Below are 12,047 nucleotides of genomic sequence, written 5' to 3' on the forward strand. Positions count from 1 at the left end.
GCTAGTACTGTTGGTTCATTGCATTATGACATATAATTCAGTACAAAATGAAATTAAACAAAAGATGCTTCACTGCATCGCGGATTTTTCAGAAATATTCATCGAAAATTAAAATTAAAAAGTACCGCCATATCGGCAGCCATATTGAAGGAAAACAGCGATGTTTCATCATGTTACGTGAAAAGAACGACTGCGAGACCGACGCCAAAGGACTGAAGCTTTGTATATACCCACAGGCACTCTGACAAGGCACGTGAGTGGTACATAAGAGAATATCTTATCACTGTTGATGTTTCATCTTAAATCACTGTAAAAATAATTAAAATCCGAATTTCATACGTAAGCAACTCAAGGATACTGTACACTCTCTCATCACCAGCTTGTCAAGACTAGTCAAGACTTAGTCTCGTCCCAAAGCTACTGTGCTGTACAGTACACACCATTTCTCTCTCTCTCTCTCAATGAAATATGAATTACTGTATCATAAACTTTTATGTACAGAATTAAAAATAATTTCATTGATAAATTTGTTTCTTTTAGCAACTAAAAAATTATTTTCCTAATTCTTTCGTTAGTAGTGAGCAGCTTCAGTCAGCTGATTCTCAGAACGTAAACATTACAAATATGGGACGATCTTTTTTTTATGCATATTACTGTGATAGGAGATCAAAATAGTAATACAATGTTTAAGTGCATAGGAAGTGTTTCTAACAGTGTGGGAAAGGCTATAAAGCCTTTACATATATACCATGTATATACAGTATATGCCTCCCTAGGGAGGGGCCAATGCTACTTTGCGGAATTTCACTTATCGCGGGGGGGTTCTGGTCCCCATTATCCGCGATAGACGAGGGATCACTGTACATATATACATATATATATATAGAAATATATATAAGGGATTTTGACAAAGGAAAAATCTATTTCTGGAGAGGGGACCGTGTCACCCGATGAAAAAGGCCATTCAGCACTTATTTCTAGGTAATTCCATTGCTAGACACCAGAGAAAGCTAAATGAAATGCTGGAGTTACTACCCCCAGAGCGAGCTCCATTAGATGGAGTCGTGTATGGAAAAGGGTGAACTATAAAAACACGGAACCTTATCCTATAGAGATCCCAAAGTCAAAAGTCCCACTGAGAGGTGCCGTTACAAACCCATGCACCACTCGCGGACAGTACACAAATCACCACTAGCCGCATTCCATGAAAGCACCACCCCACTAGAATGATGTTTACTATGGGGGGGAGACAACACATGACAGAGGTGGGTCACCGGGTGACACGGTCCCCTCTCCAGAAATAGATTTTTCCTTTGTCAAAATCCCTTTTCTGGATCGGGTCCCGTGTCAGCCGGTGAAAAATTAACAGAGAAATAAATATCATTCTTATACTGTAAGAGATAACAAAATTTAAGGGGAACAGAAGACCAAAGGTCCACCAAATAATTTAATTGCTAGCAATAATAACAAGTAATGTACAAATGGAACTGATGGGAGCTTAAAATTAACATGACAATGTAAAAATATACTTAAACAAAATAATTATACAAAATTGAAAACATTGTAACATAAATGTGTCATTTAGACAAATATACAGATAACACGGTCAGGGGATAATGTCAAGGCACGCCTGACTGAAATGACTGTAAGGGGATAACTGAGGCAGTGGAGGAAGAATTGACTAGGAATCAGAAAGGGTACTAGAGGGAGGGACAACGTTCCCTGCCGCGACTGTTGAGAATTTAAGAGCTTCTAAGGATTTCAAATAGTGACGTTTGAAAACCAAGGGTGACTTCCAACCAGTGTACTTGGTAAGATCCGTGAAATTCACGTAATGTAAGTAGTTAATGGAGGTGGCCACAGCTCTAATATCATGAACTCTTGGGACTGAGTCAGGATTAGCCTGCTTGATGAAGTAAAGGATTTGTTGTCTAATAGCAGACATAGAGATATTACCCCCCCCTTCTCTGATAAAGAGAGGCCCAGATGAGATCTGAGAGGACCTGTCTAAATAAGCCCTCAATGTATGAACTGGACATAGGGACAGGTCTTGAGGAAGGGGGAGAATTTTCCAAGGCGACCACCTATTCTAACATCTTCATTTTTGGCTAGGAATTTAGGGTGAGGAATCAGCAAAACCTCCCCTGATGGAAGGAAGTCAACATGGTTGGATTCCCTAGAGAGTGCAGACAGCTCTGAAATTCTAGCACCCGAAGCTAGGCTAACTAAGAACAACGTTTTTCTCAATAAGGAAAGGTAGGGACAAGACTGATTATCGATATCTGAAGCTAACTTCAACACGTCATTTAAAACCAGGAAACCGTATGTGGACGGATTACTGGTCTCAGCCATGCACAGCCCTTAGGGATGGAAGAAAAGTAAGGATCTGTGAGGTCAATTTTGAAACCGTACAAAAATACTTTCCATAAAGCCGACTTGACTGTAGTAACAGTACTGGAGGCTAAACCCTTCTCAAACAGTGACCTAAAAAAGGAGATTGCCAAATTTATGGTCATTACTGTAGCATCAGATTCTTTCAAAAAGAGTGCTAGCTTCTTAACTGCTGAGTCGTACTGCCGAAGAGTAGAGACCCGCTTATCTGATTCCAAGAACATGGTATTGACAGGATCAACATTAGCATCCCTTTGAGCCGCAAATTTCATAAAGTCCACAAAGCCAGGGCATTTTGAATTTTGAGGAAGCTGACACAGTCTGAGTTTGTACTACTTGTGTTAGTTTTGTACTGGGGATTTGGATGTGGCGAAGTTTCAGTTCCAAGTAGAAGTGGAAACCAGTTGCTCTTTGGCCAGTAGGGAGCCACTAGAGCTACTTGACCCTTGAATGTCCTGAGTTTGTGAAGGACCTTTAACAACAAGTTTACTGGAGGGAACAGATAAATCTTCTTCCACCTGTTCCAATCCAATGACATTGCGTCCGTGGAAAGAGCTTGAGGGTCCAGGTTGGGAGCTACATAATGAGGGAGCTTGTTGTTGAGCTTGGTTGCGAACAAATCTACCTCAGGCCTGGAACTTGGTTGCAGATCCAATTGAACGAGTCCCCTGTCTAGGGACCACTCCGACTGAGAGGAGTTGTCCTCGATAGAGAATCCGCCACGACGTTCGGACCCCTGCAAGATGAGTGGCAGACAGGTGCCACTTGTTCTTGCACGCCAAGGAGAAAAGTGCAATCATTACCTGGTTGATCCGGCTGGATTTTGAACCTCCCTGTTTATGCAGTGGACTATCGTGGCGCTGTCCAGAACCAGTCTTATATGAATCTTCTTGGGAGGAAGAAGCTTCTTCAAGGTAAGGAAGACCGCCATGGCCTCCAGAACGTTTATATGGAACTGGCGGAACATGGGGACCAAGTCCCTGCACTTCTTGGTGTTGAGAATATCCTCCCCACCCGCTTAGGGAGGCGTCTGTGTGGATAACCAACGCCGGAGGAGGAAATTGAAGGGGAACTGACTTGGACAGGCTCTTGACAGTCGACCAAGGCCGAAGTCTCTTTTTCAAGATGGGAGGAATCAAAGACACCTTGTCTCTGAGGCTGATATTTGCTTGACTCCGCCACACTCTGTTGATATCTTTCAGTATTGTCTTCAGCAACAGATCTGTCACTGAAGCGAACTGAAGGGAGCCCAAGACTCTTTCTTGGGCCCGCCGAGAGGCTCGTTTGGACTTGAGAAACTGCCTGGTTGCTCTGGCTACCTCTTTCCTTTTGGGAGGAGGAAGAGAGAGCTTGTGAGAATTCAGATCCCACTGGATTCCTAGCCATTGAAAACAACTGCTCGGAACCAGGCGGGACTTCTCCCTGTTTACACGAAAGCCCAAAGATTCCAGAAAGCTGACCAACACGGTTGTAACCCTCCGGCATTCCTCGACGCTGGATGCCCAGATGATCCAGTCGTCTAGATACGCGGCCAGCGTTATCCCTTGAGACCGGAGTTGTTGTACGACCGTGTCTGTCAACTTGATGAAAATCCTTGGGGCTATGTTGAGGCCGAAAGGCATCACCTTGAAGGAATATGCCTGCCTTCCGAGCCTGAACCCCAGAAAGGGGGAGAACCTTCTCGCAACCGGGACGTGATAATAGGCGCTGAAAGATCTAAAGAGGTGGTTACGGCTCCACGGGCAGTAGGGTCCGAACTTGGGAGACTGTAAGCATCCGAAACTTGTCGCAACGAATGTAGGAATTCAGACGGGACAAGTCCAGAATTACTCTCCGCTTGTCGGAACCCTTCTTGGGAACACTGAAGAGCCTGCCTTGGAACTTCAGTGTCCTCACTTTCCTTATGGCCTGTTTCTGTAAAAGATCTTCCACAAAGTCCTCGAGATCCTTGGTCGGTGTCTGATAAACCTTGACTGGTGGAGGGGGACCGTCGATCCAACTCCAACCTAGGCCCTTGGAAACTATACTCTGAGCCAAGGGACAGAAGGTCCACCGCCCGAAATGGTACAGCCTCCCGGCCACTGGATGTATGTCATCGGTCCTGAGTTTGCTTCCTCCTCTGGAGCCTCGACTTCCTCCCCTGTTCCTGGGAGAGGAGCGGGGGCTCCTCTTCCCTAACATAGCCTCGGGGCCTGTTGCCTCTGGTTGACTGCCCAGAGCGAAATTTCCCCTGGCTTTCATATGAAGCATTGAAAGCTGGGGAGAAGACACAGGAGGGGGCAGCAAGAGACTGATGTGACGGGTGCACCAGGACATACTGAGGCGGAGGTTGGGAGGAAGAGGTTAAAGGCTGATCCTGTAAGGGAACCTGGACAAAGGACTGAGCCAGGAGGCGTTTGAAATGCTTAAATTTCTTGCCGGACTTTGGGGAAGGCCCGGCAAGATCTGACTGCTTCCGTTTATAGGGCAGACCCCAACGAGAACGGAGACTCTGATTGACCCTAGCCGCCTCAGATAAGACTGCATCAACTTCTTCTTGGGGGAAAAGATTAGCTCCCCAGATAGAACTCTTCAGAAGCTTATTTGGTTCATGCCGAACTGTGGCTGCCGAAAAGATATGCTTCCGGCAGGCCAGTCGGGCAGTCATAAAGTCAAACAGGTCTTGTTGAAAACTCGCCAAGAGAGATTTCGTCAAGACCTGGAACAAAGAATCTTCCCTATAAACCAAAGAAGTTGCTTCTGCCAAAGTCAGGGAGTTCAAAGACCTGGCGAGCCTATCCTTACTTTCAGCTTCCGCTTTCAGGAGCGACTCCGGGATCTTAGGGAGCTGCTCACTGAACAGGTCAGAAGTGCAGTCTGGGTCAAGACAAGACACCGTAAACGTATTAGGGGCTCCCTTCCAGAACTCGGTGGCCCCGGGAAAGACGAGAGATGTTGGGTCCGTCTCCCGGAGATGAGGGAGGGGTTTACCTTCTAAGCAAGCCTGACTAGTCAGAGAGGCCACTTTCGAAGTACAAGGAGGAAGGAGAATATCACCTAAAGTGAACATAGTGAACACTCCCTTGGCTGGTGTGAGCCTAGTGTTCTCCGCTTGCCACTCACGTAAGTGTCCTCATCAAAGACGACTGGGCTTGGTCCCTAGGATAGATAACGGTCTCCTTAGGGACTTTATCAGACCTGTTCCAAACCTCCTCCCTCAGCCTGGCAAAACCTGTGTAGGGAGATGTCAGGTCCGGAGGATAGAATTCCAATTCCTCCAGTCTCCTTGTGCCCAAACCCTCTATGGTGAGAGTACCTTCTGTGGTCGGGAGCATAAAGGGCCAGATCCAAGGATTCCCCAGATCAAGGGAGGGAGAGTGGAGGGGTCAGGAACAGAATGGGACTTAGAATGAGGTCTGCTATCAGCAAGTCCTTGGATCAATTCCTGCTGTGACTCTACCTTTTCCGAAAGAGATTGAAATGAATTGGAAAGACCAGAAAGCTTGTTGTCGACTTCTCAAATCCGATTCTCTCAAGGAGAAGTTCGAAATAAAGAGTCCGTATCAAAGGCAGGAGGAGGGGGAACCACTTGCCGTGACTGAGACTCTGCTTGTATCCCAGAGGGGGAGGCTGTACTCAAATGACGGAACGGGTTGCCGCCGATGATCCGGGAGGGACCTCAGATCGACCTGCTGGAGATGGTAAGGTCTTTTTCCTCACAGACTTTACCTTAGGGACAATAGATCCAGAACCGTCCGTAAGGTATGAGGATTCAGAGAAACCTTTAAAGGAGGAAACGGTGGAAGAAGGAGAGCTAAACAGGGAAGAACCTGCCTCACTTACCCCCTTACCTGCTTGATGCTCCAGGACAATGTTCGGAGATTCAAGGCCGAGGTCAAGATCCGCCGCATCTTCAGAAACACCTCCGCTCAAGGCCGAATCGTCTGGAGAGGGCTGGGTCAACTCCCGAATCCCGGCAATCAACGGAGCAGCAACATCGTCGGTGACCGATGCTGTGATCCAGGCGCCGGGAAAAAGGACATTGCAAATGTCCTTCGAGAGTATGTACGGATTGCCAGCTCCTACGTTGCGTCCGAAGCCGCTGACCCAGACTTTAAGGGCCTGGAGGGAAGCATCGCGAGACTTGCGGTCAGCCTGCCGGAAGAATAACATTATTGCGGTTTACCGGAGGGGGGGAAAATCGGTAATTCATATAAAATACAGTTTGGCTAAAAAGGAAAGATGCATGACAACCTACCGAATCATCGATAGCTTGCTCGTAAAGAGCGTAGCAAACATCACATCCATCAGGGTGCCAAACTATGAGATCCCCTACGTGGACCGCACACCCGGAGTGGGATCTACAAACTTCGTGGCCGCTGGCCTGGTGCAGGGCTGCGGAGCACCCCTGTTCTTGGCAGTGCACCACCTGTAAAAGTATGAGATTATGAGTACACCGTGTAAGGTGCCGGAGTAGTGTGTCGGAGCAACACATCAGTATATTAAAACCGTGAAACCTGCCGGAATGATCCGGAAGGCAACCGGACTAAAATAAAATCTCATACATAAAATACAAAATAATAAAACATAATAAACATACCGAAACTAGCCGGAGTAACATGCCTTAAAAGTATGTGACGGATACAAAACATAATGGGAAGGTTAAAACTGTCTGGAGTAAGCGCATTCCCGGCAACCGAGAATGAAATTCTGAGACTAGCGATAACGGTAGACCGGTAAACACTAGAACCACCGGAGCGGGAAGCAAGGAATGCGCCTCGAATAACAGTATAGCGGACAGTGGTTAGCTAAAGGAAGGAAACGTCAAAGGCCCGGACACGAAGACAGTCAGGTGGAAAACACTAACTAGCCACGAGAGTATATCTAAACTGGAGTGCCGCCTAATAAGAAGACACGCCGGAGAAAAGAGGCCTGACCGTAAGGAAGGGAGGGATGAACAGACCAGGAGGAAGAACCGTAAAGAAGCGACCAGAGAGTGGGAACGCACAATCCGGGCGCTTCGGGCCCTCACGTCCACTCGCTGACTGAGATAGCCACCCAGCAAGCGCGAGAGAAGCAGGAGAGGGGGAGGAACAACCTCCATGGTCAGAAGGGGGTGGGGGCAAAGAAGGCCAAAGATGGTGGACGGGAGAGGGGGAAGCACCCCCGGCCACCAGCAGCCCCTGGAGGGGTATAGCCTGGTAAAGTCAGAGACCGTACCAAGGGCAGGCCAAACAATGCAGAGGAAGGGGACATAGGCTATAGGCTAAAAGGATAGAAATGCTCCCAAGCCTTGATAAGTTAACAAAATTGAAAACGAATCAAGGGGAGAGAGAGCACTTTCGGGAGGGGGAGGGTAAGGGTGTGTCGACATAACCAGGAGCTGGAAACTAACCTTAAGAAATGACAAAACTAGGGTAGGCTACGTGACATCCCTCGCTATCCCAGCTTAACCAAGAGGCTTATTAGCCTAAGATAAAACCCAAACAGGGAGAGGAAGCTACGACATCCCTGGCTATTCCAGCTTAAACAAGGGGCTTATTAGCCTACGCGAAAAGCCGAAACAGGGGAAGGGAAAACGTAAGATGAAAAGACCCCAGCCAAAACTTAAGGAGAGCGCCATACTGGATAAAACGCACAGAAAACACAATGATGGTCATGCGAACGAATACGAATGATCGACCACCCCCTTTTCATAGAAAAAATGGGGCAATAACCTAACGCCCTGAAAAGGTAGGATGGAAAAACTAAAGCTAACAACCAACCCATGATAAATGGATAAATAACTAATAAAAACGAATATAAGAGGAGGACCAGACCCAACCCGATGTGGACGTGAAGGGAAATGGCCGCCCTCTGACAAAAGAAATATCCATAATAATCAACATATATCAAATGCATCCGAACACAAGGGCAAAGATTAAACAAATAATCTTAACAGTACCAATGAAAATAAAATTCCCAGAAGCTAAGAGAAGTAAAGGGCAAAAATAAGGCATGTTATGGAATTGATAAGAGGCTAATAGGCCCGAGGGGGTAGCTTCAAGCCTAAACGACAGCCCTCACTCCAAGCAGAGGGACACATAAAAAGTTAATCAATCAAAATCACTAATTAGGCGTCACGAATAGGAAATATATCCTAAACATGAAGAGGAACAGTGAAAAGATCGAAAAACAAGGCGACCCAAGACCGCGAACCTCGCATGGAGGTCACGTGAGGTCACGAGAGGTGATCGAGACGGGCGTTATAAATCCCTTAATTACTAGACTAAAGGGAAATATGGAGCCTCAATCGCCTCAAATAAAACTTAACACTGGTACTCAACTTTGATGAAGAAAGACCTTGCGAGGATGCCATAATGATGAAAATAAGCACAAAATAAAGAGCACAACGAAAACACGTGTGACCACAGGTGCTTGCTGAAATGGAATGCGGCTAGCGGTGATTTGTATACTGTCCACGAGTGTTGCATGGGTTTGTAACGGCACCTCTCAGGGGGACTTTTGACTTTGGGATCTCTATAGGATAAGGTTCCATGTTTTTATAGTTCACCCTTTTCCATACACAACTCCATCTAATGGAGCTCGCTCTGGGGGTAGTAACTCCAGCATTTCATTTAGCTTTCTCTGGTATCTAGCAACGGAATTACCTAGAAATAAGTGCTGAATGGACTTTTTTTACCGGCTGACATGGGACCCAATCCAGAAATACATATATACTGTGTATATATATATATATATATATATATATATATATATATATATATATATATATATATATATATATATATATATATTTGACTATTATAGCTATATAAATACATTGTCATATATACCTAAGTTATTGATGATTGTAATAAATTAAAATAGAAATTAACAAATAAATAAAATTGATTGATAGTTTCTATAAATGACAAATACCTTGAAATATAATATATATATGTAAATATATATATATATATATATATATATATATATATATATATATATATATATATATATATATATATATACATATATATACATTATATATATATATATATTTAGGTATTTGTCATATGAAACCACTTTAAATTTTATTTATTTATTTGTTAGTTTCCTATTTTAATTTATTACATCATCAATAACTTAGGTGTTGTGACACCAGTTTTAGTAGCTATAATCAATCAATCCGTCCCTAAAATAGAGTTGACCCCTGCAAATATGCAAATATACTGAACCTGCCATTATATATGGTAATCTTGCATAACATGGTTAAGATGTTAAATAATTTTAGCTGGGAATGCTTTATGCAAGTGCAGCAGCTAATTAGGTTTCTGGTGTGGAAGTCAGACTTGAGATTAAGGTACTCCATCTGGTAACAATGTGCTGTGTAATCGTCCTCCATTTGTTTACATTTTGCTTATTTTGCTCTCTCCATTTATTTGTGCTCTGCTTCTCTGTTTGCACTTTATTGGCAGCTGTGACATATGCTGTTATAGCAACTAGATAAGCTCAGCTACTATTTTCATGGTTGCTTCATTGGCAAGTTCATAATTCTTTGGAAAGAGTAATGCCATGGATTCAAAAAATAATATAATATCAATGATAGTACAAAAGGGCAAGATACATTATCAGACTGAGTCATGGTCATGGACTGATGTGTACAACAAATAATTTTTTATGCCATCTTGATAATTTTATATATCACTTGGCTTGTAAAGTACTCAAAGGTTATGAATTGGCAACAGTGCTGAAATAACTGACAGTGGAAGTTGGCTACTTCCAGAGCCTTCTATTCTGATATAACAGAAGAGGTATGTGTCATCATCATGTCAACATGAGAATGTACTTGTAGTCTTGCTGCTTAATATCCTAATATGTTATTTATGCTTTCTACTCATACAACATGAAGTGGCCTATTATAAAATTTGTAAAGAATTGCAATTCAATTAATAAAATCTATATTTTAGTACCAAAGACAAATCATTTAGACCAGCCCTGTAAGGGTTATATTTTAACAGCGGTCTGGTTAAAGTAACTAATAATAATAATAATAACAATAATAATAATGTATTAATTCCTGTAGTAATAACAATCTGCTCAATTCAGTTGAAAAGTTATACAAGTGTGTGGATAAATTTTGTTATTCACTGCTATTCCTGAGCTCGGCATATTGATGGTAAGTATTTCCAGCCAGAAGTTCCACCAAGTTCTAAGATTTTTTTTTTTCCAGAAAGCCTTCAGCAGATGGCTCTACCAATGTTTTGAATCAGTGATGCTTTTTTGTTCGAGATCTTGGGTCCAAATGCCATTTCTAGATTCAAATGAAGCCACTGAAGACTAATTGACACAACAAAAAAATGTTTCTAGAGACTCAAAATTTTTGTTTTTCATGAAATTACATGTTTTATTTTACCTACCAACTGCATTTGTTTGTTTTCTTTTCCATGTTGAATGACAAGATCTTTTTATTCTTTTGCAGTTCTGCCCAAAGGAGTTCATTCAGCGTGTTACACTGAGGATTCACCTCAAGAAACATGAGAAAGAGCACGAAGCCTTGCGTGAAAGTACTGGTCCTGAAGGCAATGTTGAAGTCAGTTTAACCCTTGGCCATGATTTGCCTGAGGACGCCTCACAAATAACCAACAGTGTTCCTGAAACTATGGCTGATACTTCTGGTTCAAGCTTAATTACCAGTCATAATAGCGGAAACTCTATCAGAGACAACCTTAATGATCCCACTAGTTCAGATGTTAGATTAGCACAAAATTTAGTAGGAAGTGTAACAACATCAGAAGGCATATCTGTTGAGGGATTTCCTGCTGGAACAATAATTCTGGCACAAAGTGAAAATGAGGAAACAGGTACCACATATCAGTTTACTAGTGATCCTAGCACAGTAGTAACAGGTATGGATGGTGACTGCATAGCAATATTTGTACAAGAAAATCTGAATTAAAATTAAAATTTTAATTTATTTCACTTGAATGTCTTCCACAAAATATAAAAATCAGCATGGGACGTTACAATTAAAATGTTGAATTGTCATGCGATTGTATTACTCCTACTCTCCTATTTTATGTAGTAGTTCAAAGCAGAAAAAACTCTTCAAAGATCATGTAAAAATACTGCCTGATCAGTGAAGTCACTACAACTGTACTTAATTAAGTAATGTAGTGTCAAAGACATATGCTTTTCAGTCTGTGATGTGTGTATACATACATATGTGTCATATTAATGTAAACTACACACTTACTGCAGTATTGCTCATCTCTCTCTCTTTCTATACAAAGAATATCCAAGAAAGAAAGAGAGAGATAAAGAGAAAGGTAAGCAAAATCACAGTAAGTACATGGTTTAATGCGATGCGCAAAAAAGGGATTTTGACAAAGGAAAAATCTATTTCTGGAGAGGGGACCGTGTCACCCGGTGAAAAAGTCCATTCAGCACTTATTTCTAGGTAATTCCGTTGCTAGATACCAGAGAAAGCTAAATGAAATGCTGGAGTTACTACCCCAGAGCGAGCTCCATTAGATGGAGTCGTGTATGGAAAAGGGTGAACTACAAAAACACGGAACCTTATCCTATAGAGATCCCAAAGTCAAAAGTCCCACAGAGAGGTGCCGTTACAAACCCATGCACCACTCATGGACAGTATACAAATCACCGCTTAGCCTCATTCCATGAAAAAGCAA

General features: G+C 43.1%; 1 protein-coding gene across 1 annotated transcript in view; it reads left to right on the forward strand.

The window, feature by feature from the left end:
- The window catches only part of LOC136831408 (zinc finger protein 585A-like), a 77,151-nt gene extending 65,751 nt beyond the window's left edge, over window positions 1-11,400 (forward strand). Inside the window, exon 4 of the mRNA XM_067091796.1 lies at window positions 10,835-11,400. Coding sequence (XP_066947897.1) covers window positions 10,835-11,311 — 477 coding nt within the window. The 3' untranslated portion in view covers window positions 11,312-11,400. The remainder of the gene's footprint in view (window positions 1-10,834) is intronic.
- Window positions 11,401-12,047: the final 647 nt, after the last annotated feature.

The sequence above is a fragment of the Macrobrachium rosenbergii genome, chromosome 48 (genome assembly GCF_040412425.1).
Source record: "Macrobrachium rosenbergii isolate ZJJX-2024 chromosome 48, ASM4041242v1, whole genome shotgun sequence".
Classification (NCBI taxonomy): Eukaryota; Metazoa; Arthropoda; class Malacostraca; order Decapoda; family Palaemonidae; genus Macrobrachium; species Macrobrachium rosenbergii.